This window comes from Camelus bactrianus, chromosome 17 (assembly GCF_048773025.1).
Source record: "Camelus bactrianus isolate YW-2024 breed Bactrian camel chromosome 17, ASM4877302v1, whole genome shotgun sequence".
NCBI lineage: Eukaryota > Metazoa > Chordata > Mammalia > Artiodactyla > Camelidae > Camelus > Camelus bactrianus.
In genome coordinates, this window is record NC_133555.1 from 32391911 (window position 1) to 32416840 (window position 24930).

The window sequence follows — 24930 nt, forward strand, 5'->3', positions numbered from 1 at the left end:
ACAGTGCCCCTTCTTGTCCTCCCTCAGGGGTTGATGATCTCAATGTGGAACTGCAGGTGAGTGGCTGTGACCACACAGTGGCCCCTGAGGAGAGCACAGGTCTGGCAGTTGTGGCATTGCCAGTGGCACTGGATGATGTAGATGGCGTTGAGCACCTGGCAGTATCGCCAGTGGACGCGCCACATACGGACCAAAGACTGGAGCTTGACCACCGCCCTCTCGGCGTGTGCGTAGGTGATCAGGGCTGCCCTCCGCTTCTTCTGCAGCCGCCTGTCCAGGGTCATTCTCCACCAGCACTGAATGACCCAGGCCCTGAGGGCCGCATGCAACAAGGTCCGGCGCACCAGGGTGCCCCGCCACCAGGCCTGGATCTTCGTGGCTGCTTTTATTCTCTCTTTTAAAGCTTTCTAGGCAGAGATAAGAGAGACCACTCAGGGAACTGCCTGCCACCAACTTCTAGGATATTGCTGGAAAGGGCCTGGATTCTCTTAACAGTCAGCCTTTACTTGGAGAGTTCAGGAGAGTTAGCCGGACACTGCCTAAGAGGCAGAAGTCGTGGGTGGTGAGTCCTCGTCTGTCAATATGGACACATCACCTTGCCCTGAGTCACAGCATCCTCCTCTTGACTAGCTCACAGGTGCTTGGGAAAAACCATTAGGAACTAGGAGGGTGCAGTAGGGATCTGAGGGACTTGGTTAGTCACTCTCTACCTCTTCGGTATTTATTGGGTTTGGGAGATTTGGCCTCAATGCTTTTGCCTAGTATTCTCTGCTAATTCTAACCCCATTGGCTGATTTCTTTGTGCCACAACAATGTATTTCAATCTGGCAGTAGGTTTTTTAACACCTTCATCACATCCTGTGCCCCTAACCTTCCCATAATTTCTTTTTTAATGGGGCTACTGGGGATTGAACCCAGGACCTCATGCATGGTAAGCAGTGCTCTACCCTGAGCTCTACCCTCCCACCCCCCCCCACCCCCCCGTACTCCCAGCTTTCGCATATTGTGAACTTCCTGCTCTTCCATTCAGAGTCCTCACATTCTCATCTGTTCAGGCATGTCTTAATGGCTTTCATTCTTTCCAAAACCCAGACCCAGAGAACCCATGCTGGGAAGGGAGTGGAGGAAAAATAAGCCAATATTGAGTTGACTCCTGATTATTTTAAACTCTGGAGCCACAAGAGGCATGATTCCACACCCTTGTGACAGACAGGAATGTTCTGGATATCTGTGAACTATGTGGAGATTTTACCTACCTTTTTTTTCGACAGCTGCCTCTGCTTCTTCATCTTCCATGCAGTTATTTCTTCCGAATCCTCAATTACAATTAAAATTAAATGGCCATCTTTCTGTTATCAGAATTAAACAAAATGAATGGATGAGCTAAGACTACTGTTTGTCTGTAGGCTGTACACAGAGATGCCCACGGCCTCAGTGTCCCTTCTTTTCCCCAAACCTGTGACGTCCAGGTGATCACCACCCACCCCGGGCCTGCCAGGTGTATCTGGCCATGTCTCTTACACAAAATCGAATCCCCATGGCGCCTGTCTCTAGATGGTTCTTTAGCTTTGATTTGTCTACTTCCCAAGGTCTGGCATGAGTAATATGAGGGAAGGAGCTATGACTTAACAATCGGTTTATGACATGAGGATTAGGATATTTGCCACATAAGTGAGTCTTCCTCAGAAACAAGCTCCATGGAACTTGGTCTCCCTGTTCAGGTCCCTTCTGTCAGAGATGTACCAGCGCTCAGAGTGGAGGGATTGGGCACCTAAGTGCCATTGTGTACCAAGGCTCTCCTCCAGGGAGGCCTGACCACGTCCTTTCTCATTCTCAGTCACCCGGGAGAGCAGGAGAGACTGTGGCAGTCTGTCTCCAGACAGCTCTCTCGTGTCTTCTCAGACTTGGCACTTTGTCTCCCCTTGATTCAGGTCTCAGTCCCTCAGTGCACCGTAGGAACTGGAAGGAGAGAGACTAGATGAATCTAGAAAGCAGTAAAGTAAAACCTTAAAATTAATTAAATAGAAAACAAAAATGAGTGGTAGATGATAAATGGAAAAGGTGATCTTTTTCAAATTACTGCCTCTGTGCTGGGTGTCAGAGCACGTGGGATTTTTCATGAGTCTTTTAAGAACAGAGTCTCTGTTTCATACAGCCCTCCAGCTCTCCCCCGCACAAGCCCCGCTGGCCTTCAAAGCCAGCGATTCTGGGTCCTTGTCATCCAAGTGCAGGATCCCCGGGCTGCGGAGCCCAGTTTGGGGCTCAGACCCCTGACACCTTGGGGAGAAGCTCTGCAGTCATTGTCCTCCTTCTGTTTGTGGGTTGTCCCCCGGGGGTTTGGGGCTTGAGTGTACTGTGTCTCCACCCCTCCCACCCATCTCGTTGTGGTTCCTTCTTTATATCTTTAGTTGTAGAAAAATATTTTCTGCTGGTCTTCAGGTCATTGTCATAGATAGCTGCTTTGTTAATAGTTGTAATTTTGGTGTGCCCGTGGGAGGAGGTGAGCCAGGGTCTTCCTGGGCCACCGTCTTGGCCACACCTTCAGGTTAGCATTTCTTGATGATTCTTGCCTGAGTTATTTATTACTATAGTTGTCTCTAAGCGGTGAATTTCTAATACCATAATTTTTCGTACATATATTAGTTGCTTTCTACTGTAAGGAAGATATTTCTCTTCTCATTAACTTTTCAAATATTAATTTGTATCAGTGTGAACTGATGGGTTCATATTTAATTCAATAGGTCATAATCTGCTGTCATCATAATAGCTTTGGTGCTGAAAATGACCGAAGTTTGGCCACTGGGAGCCCTTCATGCTGGTCTCTATTCTTTTGATGTGTCCCCTTTACCTTTGATTCTTTCTTTTTTTCTTTCTTTTTTTGGGGGGATGGTGGTGGTAATTAGGTTCATCCATTTGTTTATTACTTTTGGTGGAGGTACCAGGGATTGAACCTGGGACCTCGTGGGTGCTTGGCATGTGCTCTACCACTGAGCTATACCCTCCCCTTTCTTTTTTTTTTTAATTCGAGTATAGTCAGTTACAATGTGTCAGTTTCTGGTGTACTGCATAATGTCCTAGTCATGCATATGTATATACACATGTATTTGTTTTCCTGTTCTTTTTCATTAAAAGTTATTACAAGGTATTGAATATAGTTCCCTCTGCTATACAGAAGAAATTTGATTTTTACCTATTTATATACAGTGGTTATCATTTGCAAATCTCAAACGCCCAAATTTTTCCTTTCCCACCTCCTTTCCTGCAGTAACCAGAAGATTGTTTACTATGTCTGCGAGTGTGTCTGTTTTGTAAATGAGTTCATTAGTGTCCTCCTTTTTTCTTTTTTTTAATACTTCACACATGAATGACATCATATGGTATTTTTCTTTCTCTTTCTGGCTTACTTCACTTAGAATGATGAATGTCCTTCTACTCCACCATCTTGGCACTCCCTTCACCTTTGATTGTTTCTTACATTGAGATATTAGACTTATGAGATAATAGAAAATATATATTGATCTTTGCCCCTAGACCCTGGCACAAAACTCCTGAAACCTTTGTAATTTCTTAAGTGATAAGAGCATCTTTTGTTCTAATATTTAGTCTTTGAACTGGATCCTGAAACAGAGCTCCTGAAATTCTTGTGATTTCCTGGGTGACAGACGTGTCATCTGTTCTCATGAGGTGACTCTGGGTGAGCTCTTAGAAGGACTAACAATGAAAGCTGGTCATAGAAAAGATCAGTCCATGATTAGAGTGTGGCATTTCCAGCTTCACAGCCCATTTTCTTGAGAAGGGAAAGGATTGAAATGGATTTTTCCAAAAAGTGTCAGAAATTGTGTTTTGTATGAGTACTAAAGGAGACACTCAGGGAGAAGACTTGTACGAGGCAGAAACTGAGCTTTTCCTACTTCAAAGGGGAAGAACTGGAGGTGTTTCTAACTTAGTGAGGTTCCCTAGATCCGCAGCATCACCAGGAACCTTGTTAGAAATACTCGTTCTTGAGAACCTGATATGCTGAATGAGAAATGCTGAATGGTGCCCAGAAATCTGCTTTAATGAGCCCTGTTCTAAATTTAATGGGAATACACTGATTGATTCAGAGCATCAGATGACCCAGGCCTTCATGCTGCAGAACTGGTGGTGGTGGTGGTGGTGGTGGTGGAGGGGGCACAGATGATACTGTGAAGGAGTTTCCCTGGAGTTTGGCTGACTTGGTGGCCCTGCAACCCCAAGTCTCCTACCCATGGCAGACATTACTAATCAATCCCAGGCCCCACTCATCCAGCCCCTGGCTCTCAGAATCCTCCTTCACATGGGGCCCCCGACAACTCCCACTGCTTCCTCAGAGCTGACCTGTGAGATGCCCAGTATCTTCCATCAGTTACCCTGACCCCTCACTGAGATGAGGAGCTTGTCTGACAGAGACCTGGTGACACAGTTTTGGAGCCGACCTGATCAGTTCTTTATTGGGAAGGGGATGCAGTCTGTAATCCGACAGATCTTTGAGCCCAGAGAGATCTCAAGCTCAAGTCCTAGCCGACTTGCTGTGAGTTCATAGCTGCCCTGGAAAAAGCCACGGTTTTGACATGTATACCAGCGCCAGTAGACCTGGATGATGCGAACAGCGTTGAGCAAACGGCAGTAACGGAGGCGGATGCGCCACATGCGGACATAGGACTGTAGCTTGACCACTGCCCAGTTTTGCCGCATGTCCTGCTGCAGCGCAGCCCGCCGCCTCTTCTCCAGCAGCTCGGCCAGCTTCTGCTTCCACCACCACTGAATGATACACGCCCTGAGCGCCGCGTGCAGCAGCGTCCTGCGCACCAGGGCGCCCCGCCACCAGGCCTGGATCTTTATTGCTTGCAGCTCTTTGTCAGGGGCCTGTAAGGAAAAAGTAGGGACAGTCAGGGGACATTCTGGACACACCTCAGTCCCGGAGTGAGCCAGGAAGGAGTCCTGATCCTTCATCAAGAATGGCCTCTTCCTCAGAAATTCAAGAGCACTGGGCAGGCCCCTGGCTGGAGCCAGAAGACCAGATAGGTGTCCTGTCTCTGTCACTCTTGGTTAACAGACACACGACGTGGAACTCTGAATCTCAGGGACCTCATCTGAAACCTGGGGCACACCTGCCCTAGCTGTCACCTGGTTACGTGGCCCTGGTTGGCCAGTCTACACAAGAACACCATGATCTATGGGTCAAAGGTTTATCACGTTCCTGGGCCTGAGCACCCACCTGGGATGCGTATCACTTCCTTCAGCCCTCGCCCACAGCTGGACAAGGGGCATCCTTTGCTCTGCTTTCATGCCTGACTCCAGCTCCAGTGCACAGCCTGCGCTCCCCCTCTGTCAAGTCATAGTGTCAGAAGTCTGCCTGCACCGCACAGTTTGGAGTCTTTCTCACTAACTGCTCACTTTCACTTTTCGTTCTCACACCTTCAACTCCAGTTAACACATGTACACGCACTCAGGTAAATACACACACACTTCTACATAGTTTTAGACTTGTTTCCCTGCACTTGACTATGCATCCCCTAAACACAGCCCTCAGCACCCCCTCCCCAGCCTGGCATGGTCTGATTCCCACTTGTCAGGGTTTCTCCTCCCCACGACCAAGTCTCCATGTCTCAGTCACACCCATCTTTCTCGGACAGAGAGGGAACTAGGACAAAAGGACAAGGATGAGTCAGTTCCTTTTTGTTCCAGGTCTGGTAGGACAACCTTTCATCCTGGTTGGCCTGGGACATTCTCAGTTTATGGTGGTTGTTCCTGAGCAATAATTCATAGCAGTATCTTTCACTCACGAATGTATCCTGCTTTGGGTGACAAATTCCCTGATCATCCCAAGCTATGGGCCACATGGAAGACAACCTGTCACTCCTGGATGACTTTGATCAGACATGGTGCAGGTCAGGATCCCCCTCAACTTTGAGGGCCTCTATCAGCCTACCTTTGCTGTGGTGGGTGAAGATTGAGGCTTTTCTTTCTTTTTTTTTCCCGTTGTTTTCAATGTGGTTTTATCAAAATCCTTCGTTATGATTTCATCCGACTTGCCACCCTTCTGTAATCAGAGTTTAGAGGGGAAAAGTATGGGTAGGTTGTTCTCTATAAACCCTTTACCAAGTTCACTACATGCTCAACCTTCTGCCTTGCCTAGAGACCCTTAGATAGGGACTCACATCCTTAATTAACTGTGGAAATGCACCTTTCCCCTGCCTGCAGCTTTGGGTGGTCTGGCTCTCTCTTACACATCGAATGCCCATGACTTGGAAAAAGGTGGTTCAAATCCCTCAGGTCTGTGAGTCCCTAAATTTCCCAAAGTCAGGAGCTATGCTTCTATCGCTCTTCAGATCTGTACTCTTCCTTGAGATCCATACGGGTTGATGTAGGTATCAGTAGTTCATTTCTTTTTATTGCTGATCAGTTTACCATGGTTTGAATGTACTACAGTTTGTTTTGCTGTTCATTCATTTAGCTGTTTGTGTTGTTTCCAAGTTTTTGGCTATTATCCAGCTATGAAATTTTTGTACAAGTTTTTATTTGGACAAATGTTTTCAATTCTCTTGGGTATCTAAGGGTAGAAGTGCTGGGTTATATGGTAATTCTGTATTAACTTTTTGAAAGACCATCAGGCTGTTTTCCACTGCAGTTACCCCATTCTACATTCCCATAGCGTTGCATGAGAGAGAGTTTTTCCAATCTTCACTACCTGCTGTATTTTAGATATTCCAGTACTGCAGAGATAAAGCCAACAGCATTTCCTGATAGGTTGATATGGGAGGGAATGAATGGAGGTAAGTAAAACAGTATTGAGAGAGAAATTTCAATCAAACAGACTGCGCGAATGGTTAAGGCATAACGAGAAGCAAGTTTTGGACAGAAACATAAGGTGTGGGGAGTGAGAGGTTTTGTTTCTGCTACATCATGTCCGAAAAACCAATTAGACATCACAGCAGGATGTCAAGTGGTATGTTGCACTTTGGGGTATGGAATGCCTAGGAGGTATCTAGAATGGAAATGTAGATTTGAATAAGGATAGAGCGAAATATTTAAAACCACATGACCAGATAGGAGTAAACATAAAGAGGAACGAAAAGAAGTTTGAGGATTGAGCTCCTCATAGGCTGATCAGTGGAGAAGCCATTGATAAGAAAGAGCAGCCAGTGTAGAAAGGAGAAACAGGACACTGAAGGTGTTCCTGAATCCAAAAGGAGAATTTCAAGGAGAGAGTTTTCAACTGTGCAATCTGATGCAGACAGGATGACAAATGAGAGCAGAGAATTGACCACTGGACTAGGCAGGTTAGTTGGTAATTTTAGAGTGTTTAGTTTTTGTCATTTAATGAAACACTCAAAACATGGAGGCTTCAAACAACATTCGGTTCTGTGAAGTCACAGCTTGGGCTAGGCTCTTCTGGGTGATTGTTCTGCTTTCAGCAAGGCCCACTCAGATATATGTGGTCAGTTGGCAGGCGAACCGGGGGGGGGGGGGGGCTGGTGATGTAGGATGGCCCCATCAAAGATGGCTCGTCTCTGCCCCATGTGGTCTCTCATGCTACAACAGTAATCTTCTGTGCATGTGGCAGATGGCTGTACAAGGCTTTTTAGAGCCTAGGCTTGCAACTGGCACAATACTGTTTCTGTTGCATATTGTTGGCCAAAGAAAGTCCAAAGGAAGCCTAGATACAAGAGGAGGCAAAGTAGCCTCCATCCCTTGACCAATGGATTTAGAGTCACATTGCAAAGAGGCACAGATACAACCAGGGAAGTAATTTTGGTCATTTTCGCCACAGTCTCTCTCATTGAGTACCCTTGATGAGCATGGTTTCTGTGGAGTTGGAGGTACGGGAAGCCCAGCTGGAGGGAGTGTAGGAGAGAATGGGAGGAGTGGAAGGGGAGTCAGTGACAACATATTTTGCTATGAGGAGATGTAAAAGCTAGAATAGGGGATAGTCTGGATGGACTTTTTAATTATGGGGCACACTTTGTATTGAAACCCTGACCAGGTGGAGGAAGTTAACTCTGTGTTGCCTGCAAGCATGTAGACCTCAGACCAGTTGGAACCAAAAGGTTGATGTTGATTCCCGGTTACTCACTATCAACCAATCAAAAGAATGTCCATGAACTGATCATGCACTCCCACAGCCCTCTCAGCACGTAGCCCCTTCCTCTTTTCTTCATATTACCTCTGAACAAAACCTAAAAAGTCAGGTATTGGTTCTTCGGGACATGAGTTTACCTTATCCCCAGGATTGCCAGCTTTCCCAATAAAGCTATCTTTCCTTTTACCCAGCAGATGTCTCTTAATATTGAATTCTTAAACGATGAGCAGTTGAACCTAAGTTTGGTGACACAAGGACTAGGGCGAGGCCACTCAAGTGTGGTGTGCCTTTGTTACTGCTGAGATAAGTACAGAGATGGAGAGTAAGCATTTAGAAACTTCAAAGCAAATTGAAATAGTAATTTTATGTATGTTCACTCTAATAATTAAAAACAAGCCTTATATTCTGTGTTCCTTTTCCATTTATTTTTATCGTTTTACAAAAGATTTGGTCTATGATGGATTGGATTTAAAAAAAAAAGGTCCTTCCCTGTAGACAGCTTCAGAAGGATTGATTTACAGTGGGATCATAGGAGTGGATGACTAAGCTAGGATGGAAGCCAAAATCACTGGAGGTGAGAGGCAGGGGGCTTGGGGGCATCATCCAGTCAATGTTGAAGTCACTAAGAATGATGTCATGCATAGGGGGGAGGTGATTGATATCAGTGAGAATGTTCTTAGTGTTCAGAAGCCTGGAGAAGCTGGTCCTAAGGAGGGAGGATGGAGGCAGAACTCAAGTTTCTTAAGATCATGATATCTGCGATTTCCCAGAGAAAGTAGTATCCAAGTTAGCATGAAGCTTGCAAAACCTTGTGTCCAGTCATCACTAAGACCAGCCTCCTGTGCTTTCTCTAGGCTGCTCTGTTCCCAGGAGAGCCACCCAAGTAACTGACTTGGGTAGAAATAGAAAGCCAGTGGGTGCAACCCCAGCTAGCCCGTGAAGGCAGGCTGAGTGTGTGGCATGGGCTTGGAGGCAACTCTTATAAGGGGAGGTACCCAGAGTCTCCAGGAATATAAAGCCCAACACTTCCCAATTGCAAGTTTAGGAGACAAGAGTGGTGCTAGGGCTGTGGAATGGGACACCTGGCTCATCAGCAGTTTCTGATTTGGATAGAGTCAGTGGCATATGGCCACTGAGTCTAGAGTAGGAGCCATGGGCAGTAATGGGTGGGGGTGGAGGAGGGAGGGAGAGGTACCTATACTGAAGTATTTCCCCAAGCAGAAGAGGAAGGGCAGGGCCTGAATCCTTGGGTTCCCCATCGTGTGGGAGTCACTGAAACACACAAAACCTGGTCAGACATTTATTGGGGCAGTGGAGCCAGTTCCCCACTCTATAGCACTCTTAGACTGATAGGATTTCAATGTGGAACTCTGGCTGATTGAAAGTGCCTCCATACTGTGCCTGTGAAACATCATTGGTCTGGAAGGTGAAGCAGCTCTTTGGGGCTTGGAGTATGCAGATAGCATTGCACACTTGGCAGTAACGTTGATGGCACTGCCACATGCGAACCCAGGACTGGAGCTTGACCGCCGCCTGCTCCTGGACTACATAGTTCTTCAAAATGGCCTGCCGCTGCTTATGCAGCTGCTTCCACACGAGCGTTTTCCACCAGTACTGAATCATCCAGGCCCTGAGGGCGGCTGCCAGCAGGGTCCTACGCACCAGGGTGCCACGCCACCAGGCCTGGATCTTCCCAGCCGCCTTCTCTCTTGCTCTCTGACGTTGTTTGGCAAGAAGCAACTAACCAAGCAAAGCAGAGGACTCCCAGTGAATTTGTTACCATCAAGCACAGCTCTAGTGTCTGCCCCAGAGGACTTGATCTACCCTCTTAATAGTCGGCCTTTCCCCTGTTGGTTCTGAGGACCCAGGAAACCTGGGTGGGTTCTTGACTCTACTTCTGTCTTGTCTGTGATCATGAACACATCTGCTCATGCTCTGGGTCACAGAGTCTTTGTCCATAAAATGGAGATAGGCTTCTTGTCCTGTGGTCTTCACAGGTTCTTGGAATCAGTGGAAATGATTTCTGACCCAGAAGACCTCACTTGCACGTAAGGAACCAAATGGTCCTCATGAGGATGAACCTCTGCATTTATAGCTTGCATCTCAGCCCAAATTCCAGCCCATGATGCTGACTCCTGATGCCTCATACCATGTCATAGCCCCTTGGGGTCTCCCCCCAGCTTATTTCTTTTGATGTCCACTGCTACCTCTCAGTCACCCCCATATCCTTCTAGGCCCAGGCTGCTCTTTCTCCAGCTCTCCAGTTCCCCCTGTACTGCATCCCACCTTCCATGTTGCCTGTGGGCATCCTGATTCCTCACTTCTTTATCCTTAACACAGATCACCCAGAGTAGAGAGGATATTTACAAGAACTGGAGGGCAATACTGAGCTGACTCTGGTGAGACTAGAGATGGAGTCTCCACTTCCAGGGACTCTCGTGTCAGAGGGCAAATGATCTGTGGGTCTCTCATGCTCCTGGACCCCACCTACCTTCTGCCTCTCTCTCTCTGCTGCATCATCATCTGGAGCAGATTTCTGCAATAAAAATGTAGGGAGATACCAAGTTACCCAGGACATTTTTCACAGAACTAGAATAAGTAATCCTGAAATTTAAATGGAATTACAAAAGACCCAGAATTGCCAAAGCAATGCTGAAGAAAAAGAATGAAGCTGGAAACAGCTGTCTCAGATTTCACACAATACTACAAAGCTATAGTAATCAAAACAGCATGGTATTAGCACAAAAACAGACATGTGGATCAACGGAACAGAACAGAGAGCCCAGTAATAAACCCACACGCCTATGGTCAATTAATTTTCAACAAAGGAGGCAACAATATACAATGGAGAAAAGATAGTCTCTTCAGCAAATAGTGTTGGGAAAACTGGGCAGCTGCATGTAAATCAATGAAGTTAGAACACTCCCTCACTCCATACACAAAATAAACTCAAAATGGCTTAAAGATATAAACATAAGACAGGACACCATAAATCTAGAAGAGAACATAGGTGAAACATTCTCTGATATAAATTGTATCAATGTTTTTGTGGGTCAGTCTACCCAGGCAATAGAAATAAAAGCACCAATAAACAAATAGGACCTAACTACACTTAAGAGCTTTTGCACAGCAAAGGAAACCATAAATAAAATGAAAAGACAATCTACAGAGCAGGAGAAAACATTTGCAAATGATGCAACTGACAAGGGCTTAACTTCCAGAATATACAAACAACTCAATAACAAAAAAACAAACAACCCAATCCAAAAATGGGCAGAAGACCTAAACAGACAGTTTGCCAATGAAGATATACAAATGGCCAATAGGCACATGAAAAGGTGCTCAACATTGCTAATTATCAAAGAAATGCAAATCAAAACTACCATGAGGTATCACCTCACATCAGTCAGAATGGCCATCATTCAAAAGTCCACAAACAATAAATGCTGGTGAGGGTGTGGAGAAAAGGGAACCCTCCTATATTGTTGGTGGCGATGTAGTTTGGTGTAGCCACTATGGAAAATAGTATGGAGATTCCTTGAAAAACTAAAAATAAACTTGCCATATGATCCAACAACCCCACTCCTAGGCATATATCCAGAGAAAACTCCAAGTCAAAAAGATACATGCACCCCAGTGTTCACAGAAGCACTATTTACAGTAGCCAAGACATGGAAGCAGACTACATGTCCATCGACAGATGATTGGGTAAAGAAGGGGTGTGTGTGTGTGTGTGTGTGTGTGTGTGTGTGTGTGTGTATGTATACACATACAGTGGAATATTACTCAGCCATAAAAAAGAATGAAATAATGCCATTTGCAGCAACATGAATGGACCTAGAAATTATCATAAGTGAAGACAGACAAAGACAAACATATATCACTTATATGTGGAATCTAAAAAAAAAATGACCCAAATGAACTTATTTACAAAATAGACTCAGAGACATAGAAAATAGACTTACAGTTACTAAAGGGGGACTGGGGAGGAGAGGTATAAGTGAGGATTTTGGGATTAGCAGATATAAACTACTATATACAGAATAGATAAACAACAAAGTCCTACTGTATAGCACAGGGAACTACATTCAATAGCTTGTAATAACCTGTAATTGAAAAGACTATGAAAAAGAATATATATGTATAACTGAATCACTATGTTATACAAGCAGAAACTAACACAACATTGTAAATCAACTGTACTTCAGTAGAAATAAAAGAAAAAAGAATGTAGAGAGAAAACATGAGTGAGGATCAGCCTCTATGCAAAGTCCTCATAGCCCCAGCTCCCGATTCTTTCACTGGGTCCTCTGAAATCATCTGCTGTTTCTCTCGGCCATGGGGCAACTCCCCACCCCTGAGGAAGGGAGCGTCTAAGTCTTACACAGCATTTACTGCCCATGGTTTGGGGGCAGTGTTTCAGGTGTTCACACCCCCCTCTGGTCGCTGCTCCATTGGCCCTGGCAGAGGCAGGAAGGATGGTAGATGAGGAGATAGTCACGATGTCACAAGGGCAACTATGACTCAGGAACCATATTGACTTTTCCAGTCTCAAAGTTGTTGGATAAAGTGGAAACACACCTGTCCATTTCCCTCCTACCAGGGATGGACGTGGGTCTTCGGTAGAGCCACAGCCCCAGAAAGTCTGCCTTCTCCCAAGGATGTTCTCTGGTCTGGTCCACCCACAAGACTGTCCTGTCTGCAGCCACTGAGTAGAGCAGCTCATATGATGCAGAGGAAGGTGCGTGGGCTCAGGCTGTCGCCCATGCCCATCTGCTTTGTCTGCCAGGGTGCCCTTCTTCAGTGGGTGAGAAAGTCCTTCCTTTAATGGGGATCAGCGTGGGTATGGAGGATGACTAGAAGGGGCCAAGGAAGGGTTGGCGTGGATGTACCTCAGCCAATTTCTATTCCCTCCCTCCAGCTGTAGTAATCCCCTGTCCTTCTGAAGCTGTTTTGTTGCATTTAGCAAGACAATACGTGTTCCTTATAACAAAACAAGTCCTTTTATCCTATGTCTGAAAGTTAGTGAGCTGGAGGAATTTCCCAAACATGAGTCATTACCTAGGAGATAGAGATAGCATCGCTCCCTATCCTACCCCCCGCCCCCACTGTGGAGTCCTCTGGTTGTGGCGGTGGTCATATTTTAAAGGAGTCAGTTATCCAGGCTTGCTTCAAAAACCAGCTGTTTTCTGTCTGTCTTGACAGACACTTCCCAGCCACATTCACTTTCTCTTAACGGACTCTGGATAGCTCCCTCTAGATCCCAGCAACACGCTGACACTGGCATGGCCTCTTTATTTGAAGGCATTATCTATCAACTTCTCACTAAAGAAGATGCAGATTTAGCTTTCTGCCCTACTCAGAACAACCCCACTTTCCCCTCCCCTCTTCCTCCCCATGAGGTTTTTTGCAGTTGAGGTCCAATCATGATTTAATGTTTACATTTTCTTGACTGCACAGGTGCCATGACACTGTGCCATGGAGTACACTCCGATTCCCTTTCTTCCCAGTTTCATAGAAGCTCTTTTTATTACCAGGATGTTTAAAAATATGCATAATCGGACAACAGATAATGACTCCATATGTACTCATGACCCAGCACAACCCGTTTGTCTCCTCTGAATTAATTTCTGAGTGACCTCCCATGATTGTCTACAGCAGTCAATGCTGCAAGGAGCATTTTCCTCTCTTTGCAGCTGTGGGAGGTGTTTTCCAGGAATACACACGGGGTGGCTTGCTGAGTCGGAGGACAGGTGGCTCCTCCATGCCACTAAATCCTGGCAGATTGCTCTCCACAGTGGCCGCACCAGCACCAGTCTAATCTCTGTCAATCACTGACTAATTTTTCCTGAACTGAAAGATGTCAGGTGGTATCGCCTTGCTGTTCTAATTTGCATTTCTCCGACCAGAGACTTGAGCAGAGTGTGATTCTTAAGGGTGGGTACCTGGGCTCCAGTCTTGACACAGACCCTTTCTGGCTGTGTGAATTTGGCAAGTCTTTCAGCCTTTTTACGTCTGTTTCCTCCTGGGTAAAGTGGAGATAGTGACATAGTTCCTCCATCATGGTGCTGTTGTGGTGACTCACGCAGGTGAAGTCCTTGGAATGGCATTGTGTTCCCATACTTCTCCGTGTCTTTTAGCTCTTGTGATTACTGCATCTTGGCCATTTGGTATCTGTGTAATTGCCTGATCCTATCCTTGTCCTCTTTTTCTACTGGATTCCCAGCATTCTCTTGTACGACTTCCTTGGATAATCCTTTGCTGGAAAGAAATGTTGCAAATATCCCTTCCCAGACATCATCTGCCTGTTAACTTTTTCCATGATGTCTTTCGTTGCACAGATATCTTTCCATTCATTTCCCCCTTTATAATCATGCTTTCCCACCCAGGGTCACGTATTTTTTTCTATTAGATTCTCATTTATGTTTTACATTGACATCGTCCCCAAGTGACAGAAACATGATCCTGCCCAGTGTGTCTCCCTCTTTCTTGTATTTAGTCCCTGATTTTGATTGAGCACATTCTATCATAGTTTCCTAAGGAAAGGTGCATGGATGTGCATTTGTAGAGAGTTGCATGTTTGAAAATGACTTTATTCTAGTCTCAAGACTGGTAGATGGTGTTGCTTTAGTATAGAATTCTAGATTGAAAATCATTTTCCTCAGAATTTTGAGGACTTTTTTCCAGTTTCTTCTAGAAGTCTATTGCTACTCTGATTTTTTTTTGTCCATGGGATATGACCTATTTTTTCCTCTCTGGAAGCTTTAAGATCTTTTCTTTATCCCTGATGTGAAGAATTTATTGTTGTTTCAATATATATACTTACGTAACGAGTACACCATTCTATCCAGGTCTTAGATTTGTGGCTTCAATCCTACTCTCTAGAAACAGCTGTCGCACCTCCCCTGACAGTTCTCTCAGCTAACCATCCCAGGTCCCTCATACCCAATAAACATGTTGTTCTCAACGTCTCCAAGATTTTTCTCTCATTCATTATGTTAGATGCTTGATTAGCCTTTTAGTTTAGAAAATTCATGTCCTCCAACTCTGGAAACCTTTATTGTATTAGTTAAAAAATAATAATTTCTCCCCTTCAATTTTCTCATTTTCATATATAAATCCTATTAGTGAGATCATAGATTGATCTTCTAATTTTTCAATATTTTCGACATTATTTTCCAACTCTGTATTTTTTGTTCTATTTTTTGGAAGATTTTCTCCATTTTTAAATTTTTTAAAAATTTATTATTTTTTTTTATTCTCTCCATTTTTAAAAGAATCTTAACTTTCAAGAGCTCTTTCCTGTCCTCCAAATAGTCTTTTCTTTAATGGGATACTATTCTTATTTCATTGATTTATCGTCTTATTAGTCTAGAATATTAGTTATAGGGTTTTTTTTTTTAACATTTTTCTTCTGTTCCCAGTATTCCCTCTATTTCTTTTCTGTTTTTGTCTCAGTCTTTCATGTTAGAAGATTTATGCAAATTGTAACAATTTACGTTGAATGTTGCCTATTTATGTGTAAGAGAAGAACACTAAAAAGTCCAAGGGAAGCTCAGCGGGCCTGGGTGGGGCTTACTAATGCTGTTCAGTATAGACTCATAAGGCAGAGCTGGGGTTTGCTTCAGTGGGGGAGAGCCTAGCCATCAGTATTCATTTGTCTTACTCTTTGGAGCTTGTGTAAGGTTGCATGAGTGGTCTTATATTCACATCTTCTGCTGTGGAACTTTGAAGTTTCTTCCCATAAGGGAACAGAATCCATCTTCCTGTGCCTTGGGTTTGGCTACGTGACTTGCTTTGGCCAGTAGAATGAGGTAGAATGATGGCATGCAAGTTTGGCCTTGGCTTTGAAAGGCTTTGCCCATTTATGTTTGCCCTTTTGCACTTCTGCCATTGGCAAGACAAGAAGATGCCCGGGTAGCTTGCTGGTGGGAGGAGGAGGAGGAGCACATGGAGCACAGCTTTCCCAGCGAAGCCACCCCAGCTGAATCCAGCTTAGGTCAACACACTCACTGTTGCATGCCACTGAGGCTTGTGGTAGTTTGTTACGCAGCATTTGGGTAGCAGTAACGGACTGATTCCCTAGGGAAGGATCCCAGGACCTTGAGTCAGAGTAGGAAAATGAAACTTGACCACAGGCCTTCAGGAAGCTGAGCTGGCACAGAGGGCTGGAGGTCTCACTGTTCAGCCTGCACACTTCCAACCAGCCTCTCCATTTCAGTCTGGCACTTCGCCTCTGCCTTCAGCCTGAAATCCCTGAGTCCAGATGCTCTTTGGTTTAACTTATCCAGAAAATAAACCTCTTTTTTTGGCCAGGGTGGAGAAGAGGCTATTGCCCAGCTGTACACATGAAGGAGGGGAAATGGAGTAAAAGGAGAATCCCAACAAATCCTTAAATAAATGTTTAAGCCTCACCTTAGATTCTTAATCGCTGGCGCTTCACGTTAACACTTTGCTGTTATAGGTTTGTAACGTATTTCAGTGTGACTGATCATTCTCCCAGTCTCCTTTTTCAAAATTGTGTTAATTGTGGAAATGTATTCTTCAATATGATTTTTTTTGCCTCAGTTTGATGATTTCCCAAAAACTCCTGATGAGATTTTTATTGGGATTGAGTTTAATTTACAGATTACCTTAGAGATAATTGGCAACTTTACAATGTTAAGTCATTTTATCAATGACTATATAGTATTTTTTTCCTATTTATTCAGGTCTTCTTTTATGTCCTTCTGTGCTGGGGACAAAAGTGGCATGTGTAACTTCAAGGATATGCCCTTAAAGAGAGGTAGCATGCCTTTCTCCTTCTCTTTCATCCTTGCTGGCTTGATTGTGGATGTAATTACTGATTCTGAAGCTGCCATTTTGGATCATGAAGTGACCTTAGGAACAGAGGCCACATAGAGCAGAATAACTAGTTGGAAGGGGCCAGGATTTGTTACCCTGTGGGGGCCACACGACGCCTGGAACACCTGTTTCTGAACTTCTATGGGAAAGAGAAACCTCCATTTGTTCAAACCACTGTTACTTTGGTTCTGCTTTCATGTACAGCCACCACATCGTCATTAAACACTGCCCCAGGGATCAACATAGTGAAGTTCCCTAAAATGGTAGCCACAGCATTACCTGGAACCTTGTTTGAAATACTCATTCTTGGGAACCTGATATACTGAATCAGAAATGCTAGGTGGGGCCCAGAAATCTGCTTTAATGAGCCCTCCACATGATTGGGACGTATGTTAAAGTTTGAAAAACATTGCCCTAACTATTTCTCTCTCAGGTCCAACACCCCTGATAGGCTCTCTTCATGGGAAGACTGCCCACTTCCTTTAGAGGGCAGAGCTCAGAGGTTATCCACAGCACATAAGCTTCACATAAATGGAGCAGAAGGCAAGAGAAGGACCTGACTGGTTTGTCTAGTCTTCATGCAGTTGTTTCTGGCTGATGGTTGCCCAAGGCTTCCTCCTGCTGACTTGTTGAACTAGGCAAATGATAAAACTCCACATTTGGCTCATAGGTGACCAATCCATGATTACATTCACACTCAGACCATTTTTATTCTAGACGATAAGCTGATTTATTTATCAGTCCACAGCAGTTTCCTTTTTTTTACAACACTACATAGCATTACAAGAATGTCCCAGTCTTCTGGGCACATTAAATGAGAGATAATCCCATGTTTGCTGTCAAGAATTTCCTAGGTATACCTTCTGCCAAGTTTTTAATTCAAAAACCAATCTTTGGAAACCACTTCCTAAAAAGCAACATACATAAAATTCAATCTCCTTTAAGTGTTTACTAATCTGCTGAGGTCTCCTGCTTTTTTGCTGTCTGTCTTAGCAAACTGACTTAAGTGAAAATGGAGGCTTTTTGGCTCACAAAACGAAGAATTCCCATAGCACAGTGGGTGGTAGCTTCAGACACGACTGGATCTAGAGGCCCAAAGGAATCCTTAGGACTTAGTTGCTTTCTTTCCATCTTTTGGCTCTACTTTCCTCTGTGTTGGCTCCATTCTCAGCCAGCTATTTCCCTGTGGTGTTCCGCAGCAGCTCTGGTTTCATAATTCTTATAGTCAGCTCCAGACTGAGTCTCATTGGCCTGGCTTGCATCGTGTGCAGATCCTGGAACCAATCACTGTGGCCATATGTGTAAATTATTCTGACATCCCTCTCACTACTTGTGCATCCTGGGCTGAGGCTTAAGTAAGTGCCTCCATCACCTGGGAGCAATCATGTGGGTGCCTTGCGTGGGGATTCTCTATCCCGTCTCTGTGGAGCTATTAGGGATAAGGGGTGTCAGGGCTTAGAAGAGCAGATCTGTGTCTGAGGATTGGCAGGTTAAAGAAAATGATCCCTACTAGCAATTTACAGATCAGAAAATCCACTGAGTCAGAGAAACACACAAGGAGACAACATTATAAAAGATGTAGGTAGAAGGAGGCAGAGACGGAGGGAGAAACTACTGTTGAACATAAAGAGATCATTATAGATACAGTGAAAGACAAGATTATGAAGTGTAGACAGAGAGACAGCGTGGAAGACCAATCTCCAATGGAGATGGAGAAAAGTATGCAACACAGTACTGGAGAAATGGAGACACAATAACACCTCCTCTTTCCACCACCCAGCGTGTGTGCGCACGTGCACACACACAAACACTGGCAAAGAGAAATAAAAATTCAAAGAGGTTGAGAAAGACATGTCTTTGCGGTATGGTGGATCTGGGATGGTTGTCAAGAGAACCATTCATTCGGGGTGGTGGGACAGTCGTTTCAGGGAGGGGGATTGAACCATGGTAAAGCCACAAACCCAGGGCCTGGATAGAATTGTGTATTCATTCATTACCTAAATATTTATTGAAACAACAAAAAGGAAACCACAACCCAATTAAACATTTTTTCAAAACTGGATTAAATTTTTCTCCAAGGAAGATATACAAGTAAACAGCAAGCACATTAAGATGTCCATCATCATTCGTCATGAGGGAAATGCCAAACAAAACACAGCAAGACATCACTTGATACTCACTAGAATGGCTAGATTTCTTGTGTATGTGTGTGTGTGTATATTTATTGAAGTATAGTCAGTTTACAATGTTGTGTCAATTTCTGGTGTACAGCATAATGCTTCAGTATACATGAACATACATATATTTGTTTCCATATTCTTTTTCACCATAAGTTACTACGAGATACTGAATATAGTTCCCTGTGCTATCCAGTATGAACTTGTTTATCTATTTTATATATAATAGTATCTGCAAATCTTGAACTCCCAATTTATCCCATCCCACCCCCTTCCCCCTCTGGTAACCATAAGTTTATTTTCAATGTATGTGAGTCTGTTTCTGTTTTGTAAATAAGTTCGTTTGTCTTTTTTTTTTTTTTTAAATCCCACATATAAGTGATATCATACGGAATTTTTCTTTCTCTTTGTGGCTCTCGTCCTTAGATTGACAGTCTCCAGGCCCATCCATGTGGTTGCAAATGGCATTATTTTATTATGTCTGAGTAGTATTCCATTGTATAAATATACCACAATGTCTTTATCCAGTCATCTGTCAGTGGACATTGAGGTTGCTTCCATGTCTTGGCTATTGTAAATAGTGCTGCTGTGAACATTGGGGTGCATGTATCTTTTTGAATTAAGGTTCCCTCTGGATGTATGCCCAGGAATGGGATTGTCAGATCATATGGTAGGTCTATTTTTCGTCTGTTGAGGAATCTCCATACTGTTTTCCAAAATGGCTGCACCAAACTACATTCCCACCAGCAGTGTGGGAGGGTTCCCTTTACTCCACACCCTCTCCAGCATTTATTTATTTGTTTGTTTGTGGACTTTTGAATGATGACCATTCTGACTGGTGTGAGGTGATACCTCATTGTAGTTTTGATTGGCATTTCTCTGATAATTAGCGATATTGAGCATCTTTTCATGTGTCTGTTGGCGATAGAATGACTAGATTTTTTTTAAAAGGAAAAATAAGAGTTGATAAGGATATAGAAGTATTGGAACCTTTGTATGTTGCTGGTGGGATGTAGAATGGTTTAGCTACTAAGTATTTATAGTGGCATTACTCATAAAAGCCAAAAGTTGCGAAAGGTCCAAATATCAAGAATGTGTAAACAAACAGTGATATATCCATATAATAGTTATATACGCTACTACAGAAAGTAATGAAGCGCTGAGGCATGCTACATTGTGGAAGAACCTAGAAAAACATCACGTTAAGTGAAAGAAACCAGACACAGATATTGTATGATTCCATTTATATGAAAAGACCACACAAGCTAAATATATGAAGACAGAATGCAGATTAGTTGTCACCATTGGCTGGAGGTGCAGGTACTGGGGAATGATTGCTTTATTGGTATGAGGTTTTCTTTTAGGACAATAAAAATATTTTAGAACTTGATATACATAATAGTGGTTGCTTAACACTGTGAATGTAGTAAATGCCGCTGAATTGTTAATCTTAAATAATGGTTACTATTACATAGCTAATCTAACAATGGTTAAGTGAATTATACTTATATCTCATATATACATGTACATGTATATGTATTTTATGTATGTGTGTATGTATATATATATTTAATGTTCATTTACATAGATGGCACTGCCAAGGAGTTTCCCTGGAGTTGGCTGACTTGGTGGTCCTGTAACCCCAACTCTCCTACCCATAGCAGACATTACTAATCAATCCCAGGCCCCACTTATCCAGCCCCTGGCTCTCAGAATCCTCCTCCACATGGGGCCCCTGACAACTCCCACTGCTTCCTCAGAGCTGACCTGTGAGATGCCCAGTATCTGCCATCATTTACCCTGACCCCTCACTGAGATGAGGAGTTTGTCTGACAGAGACCTGGTGACACAGTTTTGGAGCAGACCTGATCAGTTCTTTATTGGGAAAGGGATGCAGTCTGTAATTCGACAGATCTGTGAACCCAGAAAGATCTCAAGCTCAAGTTCCAGCTGGCTCGCTGTGAGTTCATAGCTGCCCTGGAAAAAGCCACGGGTATGGCAATTATGCCAGCGCCAGTAGACCTGGATGATGCGAACAGCGTTGAGCAAACGGCAGTAACGGAGGCGGATGCGCCACATGCGGACCAAGGACTGTAGTTTGACCACTGCCCATATTTGCTGCGCATACTGCTCCAGTGCAGCCCGCCGCCTCTTCTCCAGCAGCTCTGCCAGCTTCTGCTTCCACCACCACTGAATGATACACGCCCTGAGCGCCGCATGCAGCAGCGTCCTGCGCACCAGGGCGCCCCGCCACCAGGCCTGGATCTTTATTGCTTGCAGCTCTTTGTCAGGGGGTGGCTTTTTCACTGGTGGGGGGGGCTGCAAGGAAAATGAAGAGACAGTCAGAGAACATTCCCCACCCACCTCAGCCCCAGCCTGAGCTAGAAAAGGGTTCTGATCCTTCATCAAGAATGGCCCCTTCCTCAGAAGTTCAGGAGCACTGGGCAGGCCCTTGGCTGGAGCCAGAAGACCAGACAGGTGTCCTGTCTCTGTCACTCTTGGTTAAAAGACACATGACGTGAAATTCTTGAGTCTCAGGGACCTCATCTGTAACCTGGGGCACACCTGCCCTAGCTGTCACCTGGTTACGTGGACCTGGTTGGCCAGTCTACATAAGAACACCATGATCTATGGGTCAAAAGTTTATCATTTCCTACCTCGGCCTGAGCACCCACCTGGGATGCGTATCACTTCCTTCAGCCCTCACCCACAGGCTGGACAAGTGGCATCCTTTGCTCTGCTTTCATGCCTGACTCCAGCTCCAGTGCACAGCCTGCGCTCCCCCTCTGTCAAGTCATAGTGTCAGAAGTCTGCCTGCGCCGCACAGTTTGGAGTCTTTCTCACTAACTGCTCACTTTCACTTTTCGTTCTCACACCTTCAACTCCAGTTAACACATGTACACGCACTCAGGTAAACACACACACACTTCTACATAGTTTTAGACTTGTTTCCCTGCACTTGACTATGCATCCCCTAAACACAGCCCTCACCACCCCCTCCCCAGCCTGGCATGGTCTGATTCCCACTTGTCAGGGTTTCTCCTCCCCACGACCAAGTCTCCATGTCTCAGTCACACCCACCTTCCTCAGACCGAGAGGGAACTAGGACGAAAGGATAACAAGAGTGAGTCAGTTCCTATTCGTTCTAGGTCGTATCTGACAACCTTTCATCCTGGTTGGCCTGGGACATTCTCAGTTTATGGTGGTGGTTCCTGAGCAATAATTCATAGCACCATCTTTCACTCATGAATGTATCCTGCTTTGGGTGACAAATTTCCTGATCATCCCAAGCTATGGGCAACATAGAAAACAACCTGTCACTCCTGGGTGACTTGGATCAGACATGGTGCAGGTTGGGATCCCCTCAACTTTGAGGGCTTCTATCAGCCTACCTTTGGTGGGGGGGGTGAAGGTGGAGACTTCAGCTCTTTTTCCTTCTTTTTCTCTCTTATTAATGTGGTTTCATCAACATCTTCTATTACAATTTGACAAACATGGCCATCCTTCTGTAATCAGAGTTTAGAGGGGAAAGGTATGGGTAGGTTGTTGTCTGTAAACTCTGTGCCAAATCCACCATGTGCTCAACCTCCTGCCTTGCCCAGAGACCCTAGATGTAGGACTTGCATCCTTAATTAACTGTGGAAATCCACCCTGCCTGCAACTTTGGGTAGACCTGCTGTCTCTTACACAACATCGAATCCCCATCACTTGGGAATAGATGGTTCAGATCCCTCAAGTCTGCGATCCCGTATATTTCCCATAGTTACGAAGTAGGTGGCTCCATTGCTCTCAGGTCTGTACTCTGTCAGACAGAGCTCCAGCAGGAAGAGAGGAGGAGGGGAGAGAGAGATGATGTCATAAGGGCACCTGTGACTCGGGCACCTGTGACTCAGTCACCAGGATGGTTCCCAACCATTGAGCCATGTTGGTGAAAATGCAGAAGTCCTGTCCATTCTTCCTGCCATAAATGACCAAAATTTGGCTAAAAGAGCAGGACACTGAAAATACTGGCCCATTAGCACAAAATTGTACAAAGTCAGTCATGTCTGATAACATGGCTGGTTGATAAAAACAAATTTGAGACAATTTAAACATCATTAATAGGGAGTTCAATTTTGTGGATTTCAGTTCAATCAAACAATGGAAACAAATAATATTTAGAAAGAATGAGTTTGGAGCAAAATCTTAAACAAGTCTGCACAAAAGGAGATTTACAAATGGCTGAGAAGGACATGAAATGATGGCCAACATCAGTAGTCAGGACAGAAATAAAATTAGAACCACAATGAGATATTTTCTAGACACCCGAGAGAATGGCTAAAATGAAAAATACTGAAAGCATTAAATATTGACCAGGATGTACAATAGCTGAATCTCTTAATGGGAATGTATGAAGCAGTAGAAATACTTTGAAAACTGGTTTGGCAGTTTCCAATAAAGTTAAGCATATCTCTACCCTGTAACTCAGCAATTCTACTCCTAGGTATTTACACAGGACAAATGAAAACACGTATCTTTGAAGGATTTATGCATGAATGTTCATAGCAAATTTATTCAAATAGGTCAAAATTAGAAACAACTGATGTTCACCAAAGGTGACCAGACAAAGCAATTGTAGTATATTCATATAATGAAGTAATAAACAGTAATAAAGTGATGAAAACAAATATATGGGTGTATATGCATCAATGGGACACTGTGCTGTACACTGAAATTGACACATTGTAATCACCTGTACTTCAGTTAAAAAAAGAACAAACTACTGAAACATACAATATCATAGAGGAATCTCAAAAACATCATGCTAAATGAAAGGAGCCATTAATAGGACAGTACTTACAAGATGATTTCATTTATACAAAATTTTACAACAGGCAAAATTAAACTATGGGTAAAATAATTCAGAATAGAGGGTACATCTAGAGTAGACGTATAACAAACACCTGCAAACAACAGAAAGAAACAGAGAAATGTGCTGTTACCTTGTTCTGGGTGGTGCTTACTAGGCAATATAGAACTGTGAAAACTCACCTAATCATCTCCACTTAATAAAACCACAAAGAATGAGTTTGTTCTCTATGTACCAACATGGAAGGTAAAAGTAAAACAAATTGAACAATATGGTTCCTATCTAGGTACATATTTATATGGATGCATTATAAAGACATTATTTTTAAAAGGAGGCGATTAGGGAGTTACACAGTATAAAATTTAACAACGATCATCTTTGAGACTAGTGTAGTTGGGGAGACAGTAAACCCCTTCACTGTGGCTGAATCCCCTGTGTCTGGCTCATGTGCCAGGTACCCAGTTATCAGCTTCCTGGGAGAGGAATCCTGAAAACCCACGAAGCCTCCAGGGCCAGCTAGGGCCCCCATCTCAGGCTCTAGTGGCCTCAAGCAGTCTTCTGCCTTCCTCTTTACGTCAGGACCTCAAGGTCACAGTAAGGAGATGGGGATGGTCAGCCACTGCACAAGCAGGGCCCTCCTCTGCCTATTTCTGGCCTCAGAAGACTCACCTGGAGCCACAAGGTCAGTGCTGAACAGAGAAGCCCTGGCCAAGGCCTGGGGGTTATTATTATTTTTTAGGTTTTTTAAAAAACTGAATTATAGTCAGTTACAATGTATCAATTTCTGGTATACAGCACAATGTCCCAGTCATGCATATACATACATATATTTATTTGCATATTCTTTTTCATTAAAAGTTATTACAGAATATTGAACATAGTTCCCTATGTTATACAGCAGAAACTTCTTTTTCTTTTTTTTTTTAACATTTTTTATTGATTTATAATCATTTTACAAT

The 24930-nt window shown here is 44.0% G+C and overlaps 3 protein-coding genes across 3 annotated transcripts; all 3 read right to left on the reverse strand.

The window, feature by feature from the left end:
• IQCF2 (IQ motif containing F2) lies at positions 1-8743 on the reverse strand. The gene is made up of 4 exons (XM_074344136.1): positions 8621-8743; positions 4612-4884; positions 1257-1349; positions 1-407 (listed from the first exon to the last, which is right to left on the reverse strand). The coding sequence occupies exons 1-4, from the start codon at positions 8741-8743 to the stop codon at positions 24-26; spliced, it is 873 nt and encodes a 290-aa protein (XP_074200237.1). The 3' UTR covers positions 1-23.
• Positions 8744-9345: 602 nt separating this feature from the next.
• On the reverse strand, positions 9346-12503 carry IQCF3 (IQ motif containing F3). The gene is made up of 3 exons (XM_010969102.3): positions 12486-12503; positions 10593-10637; positions 9346-9841 (listed from the first exon to the last, which is right to left on the reverse strand). Exons 1-3 carry the CDS (start codon positions 12501-12503, stop codon positions 9443-9445), a joined length of 462 nt encoding a protein of 153 aa, XP_010967404.1. The 3' UTR covers positions 9346-9442.
• An 8488-nt stretch (positions 12504-20991) lies between these two features.
• LOC105080305 (IQ domain-containing protein F5-like) lies at positions 20992-22827 on the reverse strand. The gene is made up of 3 exons (XM_010969250.3): positions 22810-22827; positions 22515-22628; positions 20992-21441 (listed from the first exon to the last, which is right to left on the reverse strand). The coding sequence occupies exons 1-3, from the start codon at positions 22825-22827 to the stop codon at positions 20992-20994; spliced, it is 582 nt and encodes a 193-aa protein (XP_010967552.3).
• Between the last annotated feature and the right edge of the window lie 2103 nt (positions 22828-24930).

Bases quoted from the DNA above. Each gene is read 5' to 3' on its own strand.
- IQCF2 (XM_074344136.1), bottom strand. From the start codon at position 8,743: ATGCATGACATCATTCTTAGTGACTTCAACATTGACTGGATGATGCCC. The intron at 4,885-8,620 runs GTAAATCAATCC...TTTTCCTTACAG, and splicing joins TCCACTCCTATGATCCCACT to GCCCCTGACAAAGAGCTGCA. The intron at 1,350-4,611 runs GTCTACTGGCGC...TTCTGATAACAG, and splicing joins ACGCTGTTCGCATCATCCAG to AAAGATGGCCATTTAATTTT.
- IQCF3 (XM_010969102.3), bottom strand. The intron at 9,842-10,592 runs GTAGGTGGGGTC...TTGCTTGGTTAG, and splicing joins CAGAGAGAGAGAGGCAGAAG to TTGCTTCTTGCCAAACAACG.
- LOC105080305 (XM_010969250.3), bottom strand. The intron at 21,442-22,514 runs GTAGGCTGATAG...TTTTCCTTGCAG, and splicing joins CTTCACCCCCCCCACCAAAG to CCCCCCCCACCAGTGAAAAA.